This window comes from Oncorhynchus keta, chromosome 7, assembly GCF_023373465.1.
Source record: "Oncorhynchus keta strain PuntledgeMale-10-30-2019 chromosome 7, Oket_V2, whole genome shotgun sequence".
Taxonomy (NCBI): domain Eukaryota; kingdom Metazoa; phylum Chordata; class Actinopteri; order Salmoniformes; family Salmonidae; genus Oncorhynchus; species Oncorhynchus keta.
Genome location: NC_068427.1, coordinates 35,233,612 through 35,257,965, shown reverse-complemented (window position 1 = coordinate 35,257,965; position 24,354 = coordinate 35,233,612). Strand labels below are relative to the sequence as shown.

Below are 24,354 nucleotides of genomic sequence, written 5' to 3'. Positions count from 1 at the left end.
GGGATTTAACTAGCCTGATCCTAGATCTGTTTGTGAAAACATGATAATAACTGTAGCAGTTGCCAAGACATCACAAACACATGACGAAGAGAAACATCACAAACACTTGACGAAGAGAGACAACAACAGCACTGCAATGTAAAGTCTCTCTTACTCGTCTGAGATATCAATGTTGATTTGGTCCTTGTCTGCAGCGGTGGTCCATGTGCGGTGGAGTTTGGTGATGATCTCAATAAGATGCTCACTGTTTAGCAGGAAGTCACCTTTGGCAGCTGAAGCAGAGCCCTATGGGTTAAACACACAGAGAAGAGTGTTAGTAATTTCAAAGTCAACATGCCTACCCAATCTTTCCATGATTAGCACCTTACTGTTAAAAAACTTTAGTAATTACAACTAGATACACAGCAGGTAAAACTGGTTGAAATGCCATCATTAGAATCAGTTTGCAACCAGTTGATATGCAGCAAGCAAAGCAGGTTCAGTTCAACCAGCTTTACCAGCTGGTTAGTTAGCTTGGTGGATGTCCATGTGTAAGTGCATCACAGTGCAGATGGAGTAATGCTCTCTGCCTCCATCACCTCTTTGAGCTTGAGGGCGAAGAAGCCGTCACTCTGAGTGCTGACCGACACGCTGGTGAGGTCTGGCAGCGGCACGCTGGCCTTCACTTGGCCTGTCTTCTGGTCAGCTAAGACAAAGTTGTTTTTGGTCAGCAAGAAGAGCCTTGGTGACCCCTGTAACAATGAGAGGCTAGGTTTAAAACCCTAAGAATTTGACAACACTTTATTTTACGGTACAGAAATGGTTATTTACCCAGAAAGTGCATGGTAACATCATAATAAAGTAATAACTAAAACCTATAAACACCTTTATCGTAAAAATAGCATTTATTCTTGGTGATAGTGATATAAAACAATAGGTAGGCTGTATCTGTAAAACATAAGTTTTCCTACTGTAAAGTATAGCTACAGATATCCTCTTATAATATAGAATTGACTGATGAGTTTGGGCCATATGAACTGTAATACAGTCCTGTTCAGGCCTGTCAGACTGTTGACCCCCTCAGGCTTCAGTCAAAGGTGACAGATTTTTCTGAGGCAGGGTCAAATCAAATCAATGTTTATTGGTCACAATATATGTGTGCCCTTGGGCTGTAGTGGTCACAAAATTGTCAGCCGGTGATTGTTAAGCAAATAACTGGTCGGTCTCACAGTAATTTATCATTAATTAACATAAACACATTTAGCATCTCCTGACTTCCACACATGCAAGCCATTTTAAAAGGTCTAATGCATCCATATAATATAGACTACACCGTCACAATAAATCAATTATTTATTTTAGGTCTAAAGAAGCATGATTTGAAGAAAATTTCTATTTTAGTAGACAATAATAGCATACTTGGAGTTGTCCTTATGTTAGGTCCTGATGTGGCTATGCCAAATGGCTGTGGGCTACATTAGTTAATTTAGTAGACAAGATTTACTTATAATTCCGTGGCATTATTTTATATGATTTATTAATATCAAGAAAACAATTGAACAAAGCTGAATAAAATATAAATATTTCCTCCAAACGATTTGAAGGAGTCCGCACTATTCTGTTTAGAGCGGTTAACAAAGAAATAGGTACCCCTTTATGCTTAATTTAGAGTTATTGATGTAACTTTAGTTGTTCTACAAACTTCAGGCTATATATTTTGATTTTCAATACATTACAAGGCTGCATCACAACCGGCCGTGATTAGGAGTCCCATAGGGCGGTGGCACAATTGGCCCAGCGTCGTCCGGGTTTGGCCGGTGTAGGCCGTCATTGTAAATAAGAATTTGTTCTTAACTGACTTGCCTAGTTAAATAAAGGTTAATGATGATTTGAAAAAAAAGTTGCTTGAAAAGGCATGAGCACTGCTTTGTTTTTTTGCACAGGGTGTACACACTCCAATAGTCTCTCATTCACAATTTGACAAGCACTTAAAAGTGAAGACAGACATACAACTTAAGTGTGGCCCTTGTACAATTCCGAGGCGCATATTGAAGACATTGGAAGAATTGTCCACATTTACCTTTTGTCAGCCAAACAGATGAATAGGCCTAACGAACAACAAAAGCACTAGCCTATGTCAATCTACAACCACCATAGTAAAAAAGTTGATCTATCCCATTTTGTGCCAGAAAGAAATATTCCAAACAGTCTGGGACAGTTGTGAGATGAAATCGATCTCAAATGAATAGAACCACTTGCATCAAAAAACATGTTTATGCAATGTGGCTGACGCAACAGATCACAACGTTCAGCTTAAAATGTTGGTAACCTATTAGGCTATTTCTTCCCATTATAGGCGCAGCAATGCACACATGGTACTAGGCTATAAGCGCAAATGTTCTATTAGCAGGAAAACACCATTATCAAAAGTGACCACAAATGCATTTATGCATGTAATGCTTTTATTATAAAGGTGCATTTTTATGGTGAAAATGTTCTTCGCCAAAGTTGAAACTCATGCGCTGCTTAAATATATCGGTTAGGCTCTACACCCCTTGTAAAGTGGATTAATGTCTTTAAATTTGGAGATGGTTTTTTGGCCACTTTAGTTAAACATTAGTCAAACATAGGCCTATGGGGCTAGGCTACATGAGGTGTTTCTCCCCCAAAAAAAAGATTTAGATGCAAGTGGCTGTTCCACTGGATGCCATAAGGTGTATGCACCAATTTGTAAGTCGCTCTGGATAAGAGCGTCTGCTAAATGACTTAAATGTAAATGTAATGTAAATGTGTGCGACTATGATTTGTAAAAGTAAAAAGGTATAGTTTCTTATGCTGGGCATCCTTCACAAGTGACAATATATAATTCACAAGTGATAAGCTAATATTTTCATCCATCAAACTATTCTTGATTTAATCTGGTCTTTCAGATACCAAATAATATATGTGGCATTTATTTTGATTTAGAAATGAACCAGTATTTTGCACTTGTATTGAAACAGGGGCAGTGGGGACAAAATACGTACTCTATGCACTTAAATAGCAAATGGAGGACACTTTTCCCAGTGGTTCATTTTCATGCCAGCCAGGTAGGCAATACTCCTGTTGTAAATATAAGCAATGTGCTTAAAATTAGGAATGTTGAGAAAAATATAGTAGGCATAGACTATAGAAAGCTGATGGGATCCTCGTATTTTTCTTAACAGCCATCACTTGGTTTTCTCCCGCAATTGCATAGCATATAGAAAATGTTGTGCAACATATGATTAGATTTTTGAAAACATTTGCATTGATGTCAGAGTGATTATAGGGACAATAGAGTGCCGAGTACCAGGTAGTTAGCAAGTTTGATAAGCTACTAATGACCAGCACCAGCGCTTGGAGAAGCCTAATTACCGTGACTACATGGTCATGTGAAATTTGACTGCCTTCATGACAGCCAGTGTGGCGGTAATACGGTTATCGCAGCTGCAGCAAAATGCTTATGTCTCTAGCTCCAACAACGCAGCAATCCAAAAAATTACCGGAGCGCCAAGTCTAGGACCAAAAGGCTCCTTAATACCTTCTACCTCCAAGCCATAAGACTGCTGAACAATTAATAAAATGGCCACCGGAATATTACATTGACCCCCTCCTCCCACTTCTTTTGTACACCACTGCTAATTGCTGTTTATTATCTATGCATAGTCACTTCACCCCTACCTACATCTACAAATTGCCTCTAACCTGTACCCCCAGCACACTGACTCTGTGCCTCGTTATTGTTATGTTATTGTGTTAATTTTTATTATTATTTTTTACTTTAGTCTACTTGGTAAACTCTTCTTGCACTGCACTGTTGGTTAAGGGCTTGTAAGTAAGCATTTCACAGTAATGTCTACACTTGTTGTATTCAGCGCATGTGACAAATAAAGTTTGATTTGATTAGATTTACAAAAGAACAAGAAAATAAGCCCTTACACTCATGGAAATTGGCCTATATGCATAGGTCTAAATTGAAATGTTTGTTGCTGAAGAAATATGGAAAGCATATGCATAACCATGGTAGAAAAAGGGAACAGTTAAGAGATGGAGGGAAATATTTAAAGGTGACAGTTCATCTGTCAAGACTGAATCCTAACAATACACTGCTGATTTTATGTTCATTTGACATTTACTGTACTCAATGCACTTGTTGATAATGAAATGTGAAAATACATTCAGTAACATAAGAAACATTTGGGGTAGGTGCAACATAAGACAACAATGACAATGGGTTAAGTGAGAGAACTGGTGTTTCCAAGTGGCCACACAACTCTACAAAGTGTGCACAGTTCCAAAGTCATTTCAATGCACTTGAAGACTCTTCTTTGAGTCATACAACTTTAGGTTGCTTTTTTGAGCTCTCCTAGCTGTGCTGTTGCAGAACTAGAGCAAGCAAACTTGTAGTTGTTTTCTATTTGTCACGCACAGCATTCAAGTTCAGAATGGCTGTCAGTCGAAACCCATACAGAGCTGTGAAGAAACCCTGAGCTCTGACACGTATAGCATCTTACTGCACAGTCATTGCATTCCAATTTATGCACTCACCAGTTTCCAAACCTGTAATTGGCAACCCGTATATGGGTATGAGTGTAAGGGCTACGACACAATAGAATGGCAATGAGTCCAGAATATAAATATACACTCAGTGGCCAGTTTATTATGTACACCCATCTATTATTGGGTCGGACCCCACTTTGCCTCCAGAACAGACAGAATTCCTTGGGGCATGAATTCTACATGGTGTGGCGTTCAAACATCACTCAATTGGTATCAAGGGAGCTAGTGTGTGCCAGGAAAACAATCCCCACACCATTACACCACCAGCCTGTACCATTTACACCAGGCAGGATGGGGCCATGGACTCATGCCGCTTACGCCAAATCCTGATTCTGCCATCAGCATGACGCAACAGGAACTGGGATTCATCGGACCAGGTGATGTTTTTCTACTCCTTAATTGTCCAGTGTTGGTGATCGTGTGGTCACTGGAGCCGCTTCTTCTCGTTTTTAGCTGATAGGAGTGGAACACGGTGTGGTCGTCTGCTACAATAGCCCATCCTTGACATGTACTGATGAGTTGTAAGTTCCAAGATGCCATTCTGCGACATTATTTGGCTGTTACCTTGCATGATTCTTGCCATTCTCCTTCAACCTCTCATTAATGAGCTGTTTTCGCCCACAGGATGGCCGCTGACTGAACTTTTAATTTGTCGCACCATTCTCTGTTAACCCTAGACACTGTTGTGCGTGAAAACCCAAGGATGCCAGCAGTTTCGGAGATACTGGAACTGCCGCGCCTGGCACCGATGATCATACCACACTCAAAGTCGCATAAGTCACTCATTTTACCCACGTTCAATCAAACAGTAATTGAATGTCTCGATGTCTGTCTGCCTGCTTCATATAGCAAGCCATGGCCATATGACTCACTGTGTGTAGGAGCAAGCCATTTTCATTAACGGGGTGGAGAACCTAATAAACGGGCCACTGAGTGTAGTGTGTATATGAATATTGTGCATAGACAGTAATTGAATAGCAAATGTACTGTTTGTACAGCAGTAGTCATGGCTAGAATACAGTATATACACATGCAGTGCCCCCGGAAAGCATTCATACCCTTGGACTTATTCTACATTGTATTACAGCCGTAATTCACACAGATTTCTCTCTCACCAATCTATACACAATACTTCATATTAATGGCAACATGAAAACATGTTTTTAGAAATGTTTGCACATTTAAAAAAAAAAAAAAAAACAGAAAGATCTAATTTACATGTGTTTTCACACAAGTTAATACTTTGTAAAAGCCCCTTTGACAGCAGTTACAGCTCTGAATCTTAATGGGCAAGTTTCTAAGAGCTTTCCACACCTGGATTGTGCAACATTTGCCCATTATACTTTTAAATTCTTACCTGTCCCGCATGTGTGATGTTCGGATGTACCGATCCTGTGCAGATGTTGTTACACGTGGTCTGCCACTGCAAGGACGATCAGCTGTCTGTTCTGTCTCTCTGTAGCGCTGTCTTAGGTGTCTCAGTACGGACATTGCAATTTATTGCCCTGGCCACATCTGCAGTCCTCATGCCTCCTTGCAGCATGCCTAAGGCATGTTCACGCAGATGAGCAGGGACCCTGGGCATCTTTCTTTGTGTTTTTCAGAGTCAGTAGAAAGGCCTCTTTAGTGGCCTAAATTTCCATAACTGTGACCTTAATTGCCTACCGTCTGTAAGCTGTTAGTGTCTTAACGACCGTTCCACAGGTGCATTCTGTACAGGTTTCCTTCCTTTCACTCTGCTAGTATTGTGGAGTAACTTCAATGTTGTTGAGCCATCCTCTGTTTTCTCCTATCACAGCCATTAAACTCTGTTTTAAAGTAATCATTGGCCTCAGTATTGAATTTGTCGATCTGGTTTTGCTGAGGTAAGGTAATTTTGAGAAAGGTACTTGCCTTGCCGTTGGCCCGGTTTATCTTGTTCACCACATCAGCCAGTAGCACCTTCTCTTCCACAGCACTGTTCAGCTTCTGGTACTTAGGGTTCTTATGGATCTCTAGATAGTCTCCTTTGAAAGGCTGGCTCACGCTGAAACAATAATAATGCATGCATTTTATATAGCACTTTCCATGGACCGAAGGACGCAACAGAGAGGAACCCGCAACAATGCATAGACTATACTCAGAGGATTTCGTTTGCCAGATTCACTGCTTGGAACATTAGCTTACAACATTAGCTTTACATCAAACGTGATGTAATGTATTAATCAAAAATGACGATATGATATACCTGCTGGGGTACAGAGCCTTTTTGTTCTTGAAGATCTCACTGGCCTCCAGTTTCTCCTCGTACACAGCCTTCTTCTCCTCTGTGAACTGGCCACGGTGCTTCTTGCACTGATCATTCAAAATACACATATTTCACTGGGAAGTTTGTTATATTGATGTCCCCCGTACTGTAAACTATAAAGCCAGAGTGCAACACTGGTTAGACATCCATACAACCAGTTTACAACCAGGTTGTAATCTGGTTATAATGGTATCATATTGACCAGATTTGCACGCTGGGTAGCGTCATATACTATTTGACTGTTATAATAACCTGTAGGATCTGTGATGACCATTTGAAAGAACTGCCAAAGGTAATAACTAACTGACCCTCCAGAGGTGGAAGATCCTCCTGAGCTCAGTGTGAGCTCCCTCCAGGAAGCTGTAAGGCTGGGCTGACCAGGTGTTGTCTATGGGTGACATGGAGGGCACGGTAGTCTTCAGACCCAGGAAGTACTTCTGCATCTGAAGGGAGACCAGCATATATTCAATACCTTCCATTCAGACTTGAAATACTGTTAAAATTCAGGAACATATAGAACCGGTTTCCCGGGCAAAGATTAAGCCTTGTCCGGGAAACATGTTCAATGGAGATTCTCCATGTAAATGGCTTTTTAATGCAAGACTAGGCTTAATCTGGGAAAACGTCCCCTTAGTGATTCAAACAAACACTGTCCATCAGTGCTTAAAAGGGATGGACAGCTCCTTCATGCTAGCCTGGTCCCAGATCTGATTGTGACGTTTTACCAACTCGGACCAGCTTACATTCACGCTCTCACTTACGATTCTCTGGATGATAAAGCAGTAGATCTTCTTGCCAGCGTTGGCCCTAAAGAACTTCCTGTACTCCCGGCGAACCTATAACCAAGGAGACAACTGATGATCATCACCATAGTGATCTGATTTGAGGCATGACATCACAACAACACTGATTGACATGACACTAGAACAGGGCTATCCAACACTATTCCTGGGGAGATGTCCTCCTGTAGGTTTTCACTCCAACCCCAGTTTTAATTAAACCAATGAATCTTATCAAGGGTTGTAGAAAAAATCTACAGTATGGAAGGTTGGAGAACCCTGCACTAGAACAGGCATATTTGGTTAGTTAAACAATGAACCAATGACTTAAATGTAAATGTAATGAACCAAACGTACAAAGTCATGAAATATTATATGTAAACTGTTGAGCACTCAACTCAACTTGAATCATAAATGGGATTTTCTCCCAAATGGTTTTGCTGAAATGAGATTTAAAACACACTGATTGGAGTCAGTTAATCGTTAACAGGTTTGGAGAGCTGCTCTGTGATGTGCAAAGGTGACGTGCACATTGTGCAGTCAATTAATGAGAGGATTGGGGTCACTCAGACTACAATAATACTGGTGAAAAGGAAGAGATAATGGAGTAGATATAGAAGAGGACAAAGAGGAAGAAGGAGAAGAAGGAGCGGCTGGGCAGGGCAGGGCAGGGAGTGGCTGGAGGGTAGGAGGGAGTGGCTGGAAGGTAGGAGGGAGTGGCTGGAAGGTAGGAGGGAGTGGCTGGAAGGTAGGAGGTAGTGGCTGGAAGGTAGGAGGTAGTGGCTGGAAAGGTAGGAGGTAGTGGCTGGAGGGTAGGAGGGAGTGACTGGGCAGAGGGCAGGTATACCTGGAGTCCCCGCCAGTAGGCCCAAATGACGGCGACGGCGTGCTTACGCCTGGCCTCTTCCTTCAGGCACCTTAGCTCCCTGCGTGCCTGTCAGGAAGAAGGAAGGAAAGAGTGGGAATAAAATTGTTAAAATATGGGAATAATAAGAGACTGATATGGAGGAGGAGATACTGCCTTGTGTGGGAACACACATCACACAAGAGCCCGGTCTAGTTAAGAGCCTGAAGATAATTTAACCCACTATGGGAAGAATGCAATTATCATGAAATAGTCTACAGTATTATTAAATGTCTATGTACTGTACATCTATATTAGCAATAACTTTTTTGATTGAAACAGATGGCTGTGTTGGGCATGAGCAAAGTACAAAGTTCAAAGTTCACAAGTCAGTCAGCAGGTTTCTCCAAGGTTCCATACACTGCACACTGAAAAAAAAAAATGAATCACTGCAAGCCTCAAGGAATCAGCAAGCAAAGAGTCGCAGCAGGCAAAAGGTGAGGCTTGGGCCTCAGGGAGGAATAGAAACACCACATCCCCAAACATCCTGACCTTTGATAACAAAGGAGGAGAAATCAATGCCAGGATAGCTGAGTGTGTTGGTGGTTTGGGGTAGGGCAGGCACAGGGTCTATTCAAGGTTCCAGGCACTGTGTGTGTGATGCCCCCCCTCCCCCCCCCCTTCTCCGATTTGAGTCTGGATCAGCTATAATCCATCAGGCTGCATAGCAAAGAGGCTTAAGTGACTATCTCTACCACACCCCTCCCCCATCCATCCCTAGTGCCCAGGCCTGTCCATTATCTACCAGACTCAAGGGTCACCAGACCTCCAACCATCTATTTCTACATCTTTTCCATTAAACCCTTCAAGGTTAGCTAACAGCACCTAGTTGGGCTGAGAGAGCCAGAAGGGGGGCTTAGGGGACTTGTTCCATTCCAGTAGGTTAGATGACTTTCCCCCCCATTTCAATTCTGTTTTGGCATGCGATGGGACATTGGATGAGGGTTTGTATGGCACCTTTTCATGCAATATAGACAGGATGGGTGGTGGTAATGGGGAGGATAGCTAGAGTCCTTTTGGGGTCTGCTCAGCCCAATGTTTAGCTAATGCAGGGGTCTGGCATCGGTCTGGATTTATTGATGGCGAAATGGGGAAATGGCAAGTGAGCGGCGGGATATGGATGGATATTGTCGACGACAGGCTGCTTTCCAAATACCTTGGTCCCCTGCCAACCAGCCCAAATGACAGACACCGCGTGCTTTTCTCGCGCCTCCTTCTTTAGAAACCGCAGTTCTCGCCGAGCCTGGAGAAGTGGTGGGGTTTATGGTTTGTGTTTTGGAAAGAATATACCCGTTGGGATGGGTGTTGGTAGCAATAAGAAGTAGACAGAATGTGTAGCCTACCACACAATGAAGTAGCAGAAAGATTAAGGCAATGAAGGATAACATTAACTACTCTTTGGAGCTTATGACTGAGTGATAGGAATTAGCACCATTAGTACAAAGTCCAGGTTTCCCTGATGTAGACAGAAGTTAATTGTATCAAATATATTGATGAAAACTTTGTGACTACTGTGTATGGCTATTTGATAACACATTAGAACTTGGCATGGTCTGTTTTAGTAGAACAGCTCACATAAATCACTGACACCACTCTGATTCAGTGGAAGTACTGTGGGCTTTTCCCAGGCTAAGAGACCAGATCTACCAATTAGAGATGGGCCAATTAGTCGCGTGTGTCGGTCATGTAACAGACTTGATAAATGTGTCAATAAAAGGCATTTGATGATTATCTGGTCAGTTTGTCCGTAAAGCCTTTAGATAAGATGTTGCTGAGATACAAAATAGTGTCAGAGGTCTTCCAAAGATAGCAGTACTGTGTCATCAGTTGACTGCATCCCGTGGTTAAAGGCCCATAAAATATGACATGTTGTGCATGGACCGTTTTAAAGGATTATATGTGGCCTCTAAAGCAAAGAATGTCACGCTAAATTGATAAAGTGCGAATGGTAGCATAGGTGCTATGTTGATAAGGGCCTAGGTTATGAACGGTGGCTCTCTATTGTGATATCTAGCAGATAGAATACAGGCCAAACTCAGCATGGCCTATTCTCAGAACTAATGCATCAAAGTGAAAACACGATACCCATTTTGATTACCTAATGCAGCCTACAGTACATCAAGTCTCTCACATAGTAAGAGATTACAGCGGAATGCAATGACAAACTTCATGAAGAAAACAACAGACCAAGACAATAGTGGGTTGTAGCACTTTCTGTTGTTCCTAAGGGAAGGAAGTAAGAAAGGTTCCATTGCAGTAAAGAAAAAACAGAGGCTGCTAGCACAGAGAGGTTTATAGTATAAAGTAGAGGTTGGCCGATTAATTGGCAGGGCCGATTTCAAGATTTCATAACAATCCTTTTTGGATGCCGATTATATTGCAATCGAGGAAACTGCGTGGCAGGCTGACCACCTGTTACGCGAGTGCAGTATCAAAAGGACCTTGTGGCTGCAATGAGCCAAGGTAAGTTGCTAGCTAGCATTAAACTTATCTTATAAAAAACATTACCTACACATAGTTTTTGATATTACTAGGTTAACTAGCTTGTCCTGCGTTGCACATAATCAATGCAGTGCCTGTTAACTTATCATCGAATCACAGCCTACTTCAACTTTGCTAAATGGGTGATGATTTAACAAAAGTGCTTTTTTTAGCAAATGCGCATTTGTTGCACAAACGTACCTAACTATAAACATATATGCCTTTCTTAAAATCAATAGACAAGTATATTTCTTTAAAACTGCATATTTAGTTCAAATAAATGTATATTAGCAGGCAATATTAACTAGGGAAATTGGGTCACATCCCTTGCATTCAGTGCAAATAGAGTCCGGGCATATGCAACAGTTTGGGCCGCCTGGCTTGTTGCGAGCTGTGTTTCTTCCTAACAAAGACCATCATTAATTTGCCAGAATATTACATAATTATGACATAACATTGAAGGTTGCGCAATGTAACAGAAATATTTAGAATTAGTGTTACCACCCGTTTGACAAAATATGGAATGGTTCCATATTTCACCAAAATAAACGTTTTGTTTTTGAAATGATAGTTTCCGGATTTGACCATATTAAAGACCAAAGGCTCGCATTTCTGTGTGTTTATTATAATTAAGTCTATGATTTGATATTTGATAGAGCAGTCTGACTGAGCGGTGGCAGCAGCAGGCTCGTAAGCATTCATTCAAACAGCACTTTACTGCATTTGTCAGCAGCTTTTAGCAATGCTTGAAGCACAGTGCTGTTTATGACTTCAAGCCTATCAACTCCTGAGAATAGTCTGGCAATACTAAAGTGCCTAATAAGAACATCCTATAGTCAAAGGTAAATGAAATAGTCAAGGCGTTATTATTTCTATAGTAACTACAACCTAAAACTTCTTAACTGGGAATATTAAAGAACTGGGAATATTGAACCACCAGCTTTCATATGTTCTCATGTTCTGAGCAAGGAACTTAAAAGTTAGCTTTTTTTACATAGCACATATTGCACTTTTACTTTCTTCTCCAACACTGTTTTTGCATTATTTAAACTAAATTGGACAACTCTCATCATTTATTTGAGACTATATATAATTTATTTATGTATATATTAAGTTAAAATAAGAAGGTTCATTGTTCATTCAGTATTTTTGTAATTGTCATTATTATAAATATATATAAAAATCGTCCAATTAATCTATCGTTGTTTGGGTCCACCAATAATCGGTATTGGCGTTGAAAAATCATAAAATCGGTCGATCTAGTTTAAAGGGGTAAAAATATGTTACTGGGTAACCCTTTCAACAACCTACAAAATGACACCTATTAAAAGGGAAAATAAAACATGAGTTACAAACAATGGTAGACGAGGGGCGACATTAGTGGACCATGGGACAACAGAGGGATGAGGAGGAGCCATGTCAGTTTCAAGGGGAGGGGCGGGACATGGGGGATGATGGACAGCTGGGATGGCAAAACACGATGGCAGCAGACTTAAATACCTTGGTCCCCTGCCAGTATGCCCATATGACAGACACGGCATGCTTATTCCGTGCCTCCGTCTTTAGGCGCCGCAGCTCCATCCGGGCCTGGGGGTGGCCAGGAGGGTGGAAGGATAGAGGGAGCAGGGAGGGAAGAGTGAGATGAGGGAAGAATTAGAGGGGGAAGAGAATGAAAAATAGTGATAAAAAGCAGCGGTCATAAGATCAGCCAGCAGAAGACGACTAGAGGGGAAAAAGCTGTGGAATTGCTCTAGTTTAGCTTTTAGTATAGCTGGGAGACCTGAGCAGAGCCATGTCTTAAAATACTGTATTTCCCTACCTGGCTCTGTCACAGACAAACCTTGTAAAAGCAAAAAGTCAGTGGATGCCCATAATCAGTAGTCCATCAATTTTCTTCCCAATATCTTCATTCGACACATCTTTACATTGTCTAATTGTTATGTTGCCATTAGGTAGTGTTTGAGCCAGTACCTGAGTCCCATGCCAGTACGCTGCAATGGTAGTCACTGCCTCCTTGCATCTCTTCTCGTATTTCAGCTGTCGCAAGATCTTGCGGGCCTGGAGAAAAACAATTTGTTTAAAAACATTGCATTACTGCAATGTTATCAAAGAAAAATATGCATTCTTATAGTGTTTGACTAGCATGCTGACATAGACATACCTTCCACCCTCTGGTGAAGGACTGCATCACTAGTGTAGCGCTCTTGATCTTCTCATATTTCTTTTGTTGCTGAAACAGGACAAGGCAAAAAACACTGAGCTCAATAGACAAGTAAATTCGAACTTCAGTAATCTAAAATCTATAGCTAGCATAATACAGATGTGGGAACTTAATTTGACCACCCTGTTGCATGACATTTCCTGAATAGTAGGAAATGTAAACTTGTAGTGTATTCGAGTTTTAAAAAGGCTTAAAGTTTGTAATTTCCACTTTAAAAAATGCAGACTTGATTTGACCTAAGTAGAAATGTATCAACCCACACAAAATTTTCAATTAATTATGATCCACATTTCCTGTTACTGCAGTATTATTTTCCTGCTGTGAGAAACTGGTTAAATAAAGAACCTACACCTGTACAACAGCTCCAGAAATGAATAGGAGGGGAATCAAATCAAATTTTATTTGTCACATACACATGGTTAGCAGATGTTAGTGCGAGTGTAGCGAAATGCTACACTCGCACTAACATCCTGCCTTTCCCCTACTGATTCTGAGAATCAACCAAACTAGAATTTCTGGAAAACCTGGGGACTTTGGGAAAGTTGAAGTTGTGTGTGCCTGCATGTCCATAGTTGAGACAAGCTAACTCACTGCATATCTGCGGTACCAGGCTGCTACCACCACCTGGCTTTTCTTCAGCAGGAGGAAGTGAGTACGACACTTCCAACCCCGGTAGATCTTCTGGATCAGGGTGGCCAGGTCCTCCAGACACGCCCTTCTCTTCTCCTCCAGGGTGAACAGCTGGGGACACAGGAAGAGGGTGGGCATCAAGAGGATGATAGTACATGTTGATGTTCCTATGATACTAGGGACGCCAGCATAGTCTGTACAATTTAGGAATGAGCGGACATGTTCAATGAGACAGGATGCCATTTTGGAACAATATTGTGTGGTTTTGGAAGCAGCACAAGATCTTGAGATTGATAAGGGGCTTCTATATGTGCCCAAACATTTCCTCCACCTCAAAGACAGATCTAGGGGATGGGAGTTCAGTGACCTAGACTAGACCCCACCCTACCACCAGCCTGACTGAACCTTCACTGTACAGCTGAGAGATGGAGATACCTAGCTAATCTGGTAAGAAGGTACAGTAGATCAAAGATAAGGACAAACCCCTTTGAGATCAGGCTTTGTTTAGGCTGGCTCCTGGGCTGACTAAAGAGTATGTTGTTCCACCCACCACTGCAGTTTCTAAAAGCCCATGATGCTATGGAGACTAGGCCTAAATGTTCCTTTTTTTCCCACATGCTCCTATCTGAGCCGCTGTATAATGGATAAGTGAAGCCATGTGTTCTCAGAATGTTCCATAATGTTGGTTAAGCGTCGTAATTAGTAGAGTGGGGCACGACTTCCTTCTTCTAGAAGCCTTTTAACGCAGGTCAAACATGAGAGCATCAGCCAACTGGATTCTGGCATTAGTCTATCTGTACATGAATACATCAGTCTCCTCACATTCATGATCTATGGCTACATCTTCTGTACTAATAAAACTGGACAAATGCCAGTTACAGAGCATGCTGCTCTTTCCAAGGTTAAGGGTTACTGCTACTACTCCATTAATACTATCCAACACAGTAAGAGGGTCCAGATCAACTGGGTGTGCCTCTGCAATATCATGTTATATCATGTCATGCTACCGTTCTGGGGTTCCTGATGAAGATTTTGGAGCGTCCGTAGGCAAACTCCTCAGCTGGAACAGAACAGTCTGTCAGCAGCACCTCCACTCCATCCCTACAAGGAGACAGAGGTACAGCTCTTGACTATTCTGTTACTACCCTTCTCTTATTAACTAGTTAGACATGTGTCATGTACATGATTAAAGGTACAACATGGGGACAGTTATGATGAAGCGGAAAGGACAAAAGATAGGGGACTAAAGGGAGAAACAGACCGAGGGAGAGGAAGAGACAGAGGGTAGATGGATCGGATAAGGCAGAGAGAACACAGGCGGCAAGAATGCCATTCTAAGACGATAACAGTCTATATCTGAAGTAACATGTGGGAGGAAAACATGTTGTAACCTCATGAACCACTTACACACCATATAAGGAGTACACAAACTAGACACCAAATATGCTGTCGTGTATAATCCACATCAGATAGGAATCGATGTAATACATTTTAGGGATAGGTATTTGTCATTATTTCACTATTCAAATGATATGGGCTCCCAAGTGATTGGGGCTCAAGCGTGGCACAGTGGTCTAAGGCACTGCATCTCAGTGCAACAGGTGTCACTATAGTACCTGGTTCAAATCTAGGCTGTATCACATCCGGCCGTGATTGGGAGTCCCATAGGGTGGCGCACAATTGGCCCAGCGTTGTCCGGGTTTGGCCGGAGTAGGCCGTCATTATAAATAAGAATGTTCTTAACTTACTAGTTAAATAAAGGTTAAATAAAATATGAAGATATCCGGATAGTAACAAAAAAAATGAAAATGTTTTGCTTTGACTCTCGACCAATCAGAATGATGCAAATGTATATGGCAGGGCCGGACATACTACCTTTCTCCAGTAGTTTGGCTAAAATCAAAAGCGAAAGAAACGGCTGATAGCCATGATAGAACTGATTCTGAAAAGGGTTTCTGGTGAGTGTTTTGCATTGATCTGTGCCATGTATTGAGGAAATGCTATTTTAAGTAAATACCGTTGTCAGGGCAGTCTGCAGGGCTGAATGACCAGCAGTAAGTAGCTCAGTGCACCATTATAAAAACTACATTCAAAAGTTTGTTTTATTTAAATTAATAAAATAAAATGTCACGGTATATCCTTGTCGGTAAAAATGTCACAAGGATAATTTAGACAATGTGCGCTCAGGTAACCAAATACTAAAGTCTGTTCGATTAACCGTGCCCATCCCTAATACCTTTACAGTGAATGCAACATGACTTCGAGTGATATTGGCACACAGCAGAGATTTGGTGCATCTGCCTCAACATGCCCTGGACAAAGTAAAGGAAATTGCTGAGCTGTTAGATGGTCTGATAGTCACCCCAGTGCAACCAGATGTAGCCAACCCAAAACGGCTTGTTGACATCATTGTATCATGGTGGGATATGAATGGGCAATTCATCCATGGATGACTATACTGCTGTTGCTACATTGTGATCCAGTTAGAACACTGCTAAACATGGGAAAGGAAACTGTAAAAGCCCTTCGTGAAAACTGCTGATGTAAAAGGCTTAATAAATACATTAGATTGATTTGATTGAAGGAGAGGTAGATATTTTTACTCGATGATCATCACATGGTAAATAAAATATTCCCAACAGGCAGATAATAACTACAGTATTTCTCTAAAGGCAGAGCTGAGGTCATACCTCGCGGGTCCTCTCCAGTGAGGCCAGGTCTGCTTGCAGAGCATCTTGTACCGCTCCAGACAGGGCTCGTAGGGCTGGCGGAATGCATAGCCTGCCCTCCTCACACGCACATTCTCCATCAGACCCAGGTAACGCACCTGGTGACACACCAGTGAGTCGGTGAAGATGTGGGCTGCCTTCTTATCGTTGGGCTTGATGCACCTGAGGAGAACAGACAGACAGTCAGACACTATTGCATGGACACGTAATGGTAGTCACTGGATCTGATCAGAGTTAACACAGATCTCAGAATACTGCCCCAAGGATCTTAGATTTTTTTTCTGATCACAACACTGTTCCTTTTGAATACGTGATCCTCAGAGTGAACAGTAATTTACCTGATGTAGGTGGGGTTCTAGGTTTACTGTACCTGATGTAGTTGGGGTTCTTGGTCTGCAGGTTCCTCATTAGTCCCCCTACAGAGGCCTTGAACTGGAAGCCTGCGGTGAGGGGTCTCTTCAGGTTGACCTTTGCAGGGTTTCCCTCAGGAAACAGCTGTTTCATCAGACTGTGGGTGGCCTTGTACATGGCCTGAGACAGGTCTCTGTACAGCAGGTCATTGTTCTTGTCTACAAAGCCCTCCACACGGTACAGCACCTAGACCACAAGACAATTATGAAAACACTAAGACAGTGATGAAAATACTCAGACATGAAGCACAGGAAAATCTGTTATTGCCCCATAAAAAGAACGACAACCCAGAGAGAGGAGGAGTAGTAGTACTTTACTGTCAATCCTAAACTCATCCTGAGGAAATACTTGCCATGGATTGAATCCGATTAATACAAATGCAGCACTGTTTGTGGGGGATGTTGACCAAATGGGGATTAATAAATACATTACCCAGAGTGTCTTTAAAGCAGGATATATTCTGGGCTATTCTGGTCCATCATGTGTCAAGGAAAACCTCTGCATTACTGATATTTTTTTTTTTACAATCACTGCATGTGATGCACTCCAGGTAATGCTCTTAACCCAATCTGCACGCTCCTCTCCACTCTGCTCGTGTGACTATAATCATTATTGATCCTATCTTTTCTCCTCGCCAGTGATTACCAGAGTGTCATATCTAGGTTATACATGTCTATGATTCAGTTTAATTCAAGTCCCACCACTGATGGGGTTAATTTATCCATTTAAATTCAGTCAAGTCAGGAAATAAACATAAAATTGGACTTGGAAATTTCAGCTCACTTCCTGAATTGAAATGGAATTGACCCCAACCCTGGGACCCACACAGTCTCCCAGTATATGTAAAGGGTGTTTCTCATCCTTACTTTCCCAGCGTAGTGTTGGATGCGGAAGCAGCTGTGAGGCAAGCTGTGGTCTGTCAGGAACTTGGAGTTCTTGCTGAGGCGACTCTCAAAGTGCTGGTGCTCAGCACAGATGGTGTTGAGCTTGTCTAGGAAAGTGTCATCAGTCACTGTGCCTGGCCTGAGACATTCCTCATCCAACATGGCCAGGATACCATTCTGGTTCTGCAACAGAAGGAGAGGAGAGAGTGGGATTATTATAACACAGTCCTCTTAACATATTATTCTGAGAATACAATTTTCAAAATAAACTCTAAATGTACAATACAGTATTATAATTGTTCTAAACAGAGTCAACTGTGATTACAGCCCAAAGTTAACCCATATTTGAGGTAATCACGTCTGTTCATTAGCGATAAACAATGTGTATATCATGGAAAATTGTTTCAAGGTAATTATTCATGATTATTGTGAAATTGCTTTGTTTTGCTTTACAAGAATCGGATGACATTGAGGGAGACCAACTTACATTCTCAATGAGGTCACAGATAATGGCGTTGTTGAAATACTCAATGTTGGTCCATTCAATGCCCTGTCACAAACAGAGACCAAGAGTTTACAAACAGGTTACTATTTTCTCTTTTTCCCCACTAACTTTCACGTATGTCTTGAGCTTTCTTGACCTCAACCTAGACTTACTTATACAGACCTGAGTGGCTTAAGAGATAAACCCACTGACCTTCAAGACTCTCAGACAGGCAGCTGGGCCATAGAGTACCACAGTACGAGTCATAATACCCATATAACCTAGCGGTCACACACAGAAATGGTTCCAATCGTTTATCCACCATTCATTTTTCCCATAAGGGATTTTAGAAAACCTTCAAATAAGGGCTGTTCTGTGTAGGCTTATCCTGGCGTGATGGTCTGATAACTGCGTAAATCTCTCTAGGACAAGATTACTTTTATCAATATATTTATTTATCAATATACTACCCCCCCCCCAAAAATTGAAATACTAATTAGCTGCTAATGCGGCTATCATAAAGAACTACAAATTCCATGATTCTGGACGAGACGAACGAATCAAGGCAAAGCAAACTACAAGGCAAACTACATATTGTTAGCTAAAAGTAGTAATTAATTAAATTGCTACATTTCTTTAAGTGGACAATTCTGTGAACTGTCTTGTGTAAGTTTTAAATTGACACAATACCTGTCAGCAAAGGTATCAGCTAGAGATGACATGCAGGAGCTTGCAGGGATGTGTAGTCTTGCATGTCTAATGTTAGAAAAAAAACGAATGGAAGCATTTCCCTGTTTGACCGCTAGGTTTTAGGGGTATTATGACACCTCAACGGTGGGGCTCTATTTAGTCAACAACTTACAGAACAGATAATCAAAATGCATCATACCGGCTGTATTTCTATAACGTGAAAGTTGTATATACACCATTGTAAAAAAACAAAACACTTTTATTTCAAAAACAAGGACATTTCTAAGTGACCCTAAACTTTTATACATTAAAATAACAAATTGATCAGAAATACAGTGCAGACATAGTTAATGTTGTGAATGACTATTGTAGCTGGAATATCTACATAGGCATACAGAGGCCCATTATCTGCAACAAAATAGTACCCGCAAAAGACCAGTCTCAACGTTAACAGTGAAGAGGCAACTCCGCGATGCTGGCCTTCTAGGCAGAGTTGCAAAGAAAAGCCATATCTCTGTCCAGTGTCTGTTATTTTGCCCATCTTCATCTTTTATTTTTATTGACTAGTCTGAGATATGACTTTTTCTTCGCAACTCTACCTAGAAGGCCAGCATCCCGGAGTTGCCTCTTCACTGTTGATGTTGAGACTGGTGTTTTGCGGGTACTATTTAATGAAGCTGCCAGTTGAAGACTTGTGAGGTATCGGTTTCTCAAACTACACACTAATGTACTTGTCCTCTTGCTCAGTTGTGCACCGGGGCCTCCCACTCCTTTACCTATTCTGATTGGCGCTGTTCTGTGAAGGGAGTAGTACAAAGCGTTGTAGGAGATCTTTTCTCGTACATGGAATAGTCTTCATTTCTCAGAACAAAAATAGACTGACGAGTTTCAGAACAAATTTCTTTGTTTCTGGCCAATTTGAGCCTGTAATCGAACCCCCAAATGCTGATGCTCCAGATACTCAACTAGTCTAAAGATGTTTTATTGCTTCTTCAATCAGAACAGCAGTTTTCAGCTGGGTTATTAACATAATTGCAAAAGGGTTTTCTAATGATCAATTAGCCTTTTAAAATGAAACTTGGATTAAAACTTGGATTAGCTAACACAACGTGGTGTTGGAACACAGGAGTGATGATTGCTGATAATGGGGCTCTGTACGCCTATGTAGATATTCCAAGAATATCAGGAAAACCAGGACATTTCTAAGTGACCCCAAACTTTTGAACGGTAGTGTGTATATATAGAAAACTTGATTGCTGACAAGCAAAACATTTTGGGACTATATCAACAATGGATTACTGAAACAAATACTAAAAGATAGTTTTGGGTGGAATTTTTTTTAAGCAGTTCACCATATCTGATAGTATCTAAAACACTTGTCTGGCCTGACTGACCAAAACCATTCAGTCAGATCTGCTGTTGCTGGTTTAACACAGCTGTAGCTTGGGTTTTAAACAGTAAGAGTCCTTCAAATATATTTTCTATTCAATGTATACACATTTATATACACTTCAATAATAGCACAAGACTCAAGAGCACGGCATGTTTCTGAAAGAGCGTGCCTGTTTGGACAACATTAAAAATGGTGCCGAACCACAGGGCTTGGGTTGGGCTTTGGAGCGCTATGACATGTGGTCCTTCTGTAGCTCAGTTGGTAGAGCATGGCGCTTGTAACGCCAGGGTAGTGGGTTCGATTCCCGGGACCACCCATACGTAGAATGTATGCACACATGACTGTAAGTCGCTTTGGATAAAAGCGTCCGCTAAATGGCATATATTACATGTCAGGGCTGGTAACTGGTAGTTCTGGCCGACTTGGTCTGTGTGACAGACAGGGAGACCAGGTTTGGGGAAGGGGCTTGGTTAGCCATGTGTGGATGCAGATTCTGCATCCCTCCCGTCTCCCACAGTGTAGTATTTTCCCATGCACTGATGTGGAGTGAGGCCAGGCAATGGAATATCATGGCGGGGAGGTCAAGGGAGCAGCACTCACATACTTAGTGCTCTGAAAGCAAACAGAGGCCTGAGCCCCAGGGAAAGAAGTCTGTTTACCCCTGCTGGAGTGAAGGATCACTTCAGTCCCCAAACCCACAGAGGAGAGGAGAGGAGAGCAGAGGAGAGCAGAGGAGAGCAGAGGAGAGGAGAGGAGAGGAATATGGAAAGAGTGGTGAAGAAAGCAGGAGAGAATGTTGAGGGAGAGAGAGGACTAGAACGATAAATGAGGTGGACAATGGAACATGGAGGAAGTGCAATGGGGTACAGAGGCAGAGAGGAAATAAAAGAGTGAAAGAGATGCATGAAGTGAACGGGAGCGACTGGACAAAACAGCGTGATATAGGCATGGTCAACATCACAGCCCAGACGTACTAGAACACTGGTTGACAGGCCTGGCTCAAACTACAAATGGATCTGTTAGCGTGTAGAGGTGTCAGGGGGGCAGAGGGTGCTATGGTTGTGGGTGAACGGTGCAAGGTGGATGGCTTTATGGGGCAACTCCCTCCTCTGTGGATGCCAGTAGATTGGGTCATGTTCATTAGGCACCAAACTTAAGAAACTAGACTGAAAAAGGGAGGGACCACCTGTACTGCGTGGTGCAATAAGTAACACTCATTTTTATTCTGTTTCTACACGTTTTGATACAGTGTGCTCTACATCCCTGTTGTCCCCAGTAAGGGAAACAGGGAACCGTTCCTTACCTCTCTGACGTACTCCTCCTGCTCTTCACGTAGCGTCAGTTCGATGAAGATCTGCTGAAGCTTCTCGTTGCAGTAGTTGATGATGAACTGTTCAAAGCTGTTGTCCTGTAGAGGAGAACACCCATAGATACCATTTATACTCATGTTCGGTCATTAGCCCACATTTAGGCTGTCCAGATGCAAACAGCAGGGTACCATATGGCACCACATTCAGTACTCTCATCTGCCTGCCACTGTGAAATGCCCCCATCTGTTTCTGTGTTGTCATGCAGCCGTTCAATAAGCTTTCGGTCACTTCCGGGGTCCTTCTTCCCCTTTGTCCCACTTGTTGGATCACACTAAAGTAATGCCAAACAGACCCGGGCTGGCTCCATAATTGCTCGAGCTCCAGTCCTTCACTGCAATGTCAAGCCAACAAAGAAAATGTCTCTTTCCAAACAAACCGAGATAATCTATTTTCTCTCTGAACTACTGTGGTAACTGATCTACTATAAAACTGAGGCAATGCTAGCTACCAATCTAGGCAACCAACCAAGCAGAACGGGTCTAGAACTTTCTATTCCTTGGTGACATTCCTCATTGCTTTACAACCACTCTTGAACAAACAAAGGACAGTGTCTTTGGACAATAAGACAAATAGCTGCCTGATCATAAAATCCTACCTGTGTTTCTTATCATGAATACATGTAAACTAACCTTGGTAAAGCTTCAGTGTTGGTGTTGAACAGTGAGTATATCAAAGATAGTTTGTTAACCATTTCAAATCCCAAATTATGAAAATTATCCCCTTTTCCTATTAATTAAGATGACCAGTTAGTTTTTCATTGCAATCAACCCTACTTGGCAAACAGCATCAGCGTTGGTTGGGTTAGGAAACAATATCACTCCATTTGCTTAGGTTACAGTGGGTTAGAACAGCATCAATATGGGGCTAAAGGTGTGCTGGACACCTTTGGTCAGGAAAAGCAGGACACACATGGCAATAGAAGGAGAGTGTTCATACATAACCTGGTCTCAGATCTGTTTGTGCAGCCTTGCCAAACAATTGGCATGACGAGGACCATAGGAGTTGACAAGACAGCACAAACAGATCTGGGACCAGGCTACTTCATACACTCTTCAGAAAGAGTGTAGCTCTGAATGTCTATTGAATGTCCTCTCCTTCACTTAAGATGCACCAGTACTCCTTCATATCCCACCACAAAAAACACAATGGAAGTCCTGTTATAGATGAGGATCTGAATTAAGACTAGAAGATAGATCGCAGCATGCACACTGCACACACTCGGCAGGTGTACTTACTCCATCCTGTCGGCCCAAACACAACAACATTCAGTAGAGAGGAATGGAACGACTTCACAATGAGTGGGGAACAGTCAGGCACATTAGGTATATGAACTTGAGATCAACTTAAAAACACACACTGGACTATGGAAGTTTAGTTGCTAGTTGTTTATGTCAAATGTATAATCTCATGAAACCACACAAGTTCTTTGTTTTAGGCAAACAATATGCTTCTGCTCATGGGTGAGGGGTCGTGTGAGGTATTTCCGTCCATTTAGGCCAGGGACCCATTTGCCAAACTGAGCCATTACTCTTACCTCAAATATTTCAAAACCATAGATGTCCAGGACTCCCATCACCTTGTGGCGTGTTTTGGCCTGAGCCTGAGAGGAGAAATAGAAAGTATAAGATACATATAAAATGATAGTCCTGTCTCACTGACACTCATTAAATCTACTTTGGTAGGACTTATATCTTTACAGTCAATGGCTTATAGAATAATAGTTGACAAATCTGGCTCATTTAATGAGACCAGACCTACCTTGATGCTTTCATTGATCCTGGTGACCAGCCAGCTGAACAGACGGCTGTAGAGGTTTTTGGCCAGGGCATCACGGGCATAGTAGGCCTAGCAAATCACAAATGAGGGCTTAGTATACAGCGCCTTCAGGAAGCATTCAGCCCCCTTGATTTTTTCCACATATTGACCCTTGGGGCACGCCCACATCATAGCTAAGAGTGGGCGACAGCTCATTGCTCACACTGAGTTCTGCCTTCAAGTTATGATTTCATCCTTCTCAAGGCATCGGGGGAAAATTTGGCCTTAAACTGTTAAAGGCGGGTTATGGTAGATTAACATGAAATTATCTGGAAACAGCTCTGGTGGACATTCCTGCAGTTATCGTGCCAATTACACGCTCCCTCAAAAGTTGACATCTATGGCATTGTGTTGTGACAAAACTTCACATTTTGTTCAGTAGATTTCAGTGCTCTCATGCACAGAGAAATATAGCTGTAGTAAATATCTCTGCTAAACGCTTGTAGTAGTGTGGCATTCAACTGGGACAGGGATAGATTAGATTTTATGGATGTGAAGTTACAGTCGAGCTGTAATTACAGCTGTAGAATGTTTCTCATTCCAACCATCCACAAGGGAACAGAATTATACATTGAGCTGTCTGAGGAGGTGTGTCCTAGCGTGGGCCGAATAGCATCCCTGTAGTTATGGAGGCTCATCCTCTGGCATACAGCCACACTGGAGTAGAGAAAGGCTGTCATTCCTTATGAAAACACACACACGCAAACACACACCGG

General features: G+C 42.0%; 1 protein-coding gene across 2 annotated transcripts in view; it reads right to left on the bottom strand.

Moving 5' to 3' along the window:
• Positions 1-24,354, bottom strand: part of LOC118386330 (unconventional myosin-Ib-like) — a 160,359-nt gene that overhangs the window by 2,843 nt on the left and 133,162 nt on the right. Inside the window, exons 12-30 of one of the 2 annotated variants that reach the window (XM_035774005.1) lie at positions 23,582-23,668; positions 23,358-23,423; positions 21,757-21,861; positions 18,374-18,436; positions 17,869-18,069; positions 16,962-17,188; positions 16,553-16,753; positions 14,870-14,963; positions 13,824-13,973; positions 13,173-13,241; positions 12,983-13,069; positions 12,512-12,598; positions 8,474-8,560; positions 7,609-7,683; positions 7,156-7,290; positions 6,788-6,894; positions 6,454-6,586; positions 579-731; positions 155-285 (exon numbers count right to left, since the gene is read on the bottom strand). In XM_035774005.1, the coding sequence (XP_035629898.1) occupies positions 155-285; positions 579-731; positions 6,454-6,586; positions 6,788-6,894; positions 7,156-7,290; positions 7,609-7,683; positions 8,474-8,560; positions 12,512-12,598; positions 12,983-13,069; positions 13,173-13,241; positions 13,824-13,973; positions 14,870-14,963; positions 16,553-16,753; positions 16,962-17,188; positions 17,869-18,069; positions 18,374-18,436; positions 21,757-21,861; positions 23,358-23,423; positions 23,582-23,668 (2,258 nt within the window). The remainder of the gene's footprint in view (positions 1-154; positions 286-578; positions 732-6,453; positions 6,587-6,787; positions 6,895-7,155; positions 7,291-7,608; positions 7,684-8,473; positions 8,561-12,511; positions 12,599-12,982; positions 13,070-13,172; positions 13,242-13,823; positions 13,974-14,869; positions 14,964-16,552; positions 16,754-16,961; positions 17,189-17,868; positions 18,070-18,373; positions 18,437-21,756; positions 21,862-23,357; positions 23,424-23,581; positions 23,669-24,354) is intronic. The other variant, XM_035774007.2, reaches the window with a different exon arrangement.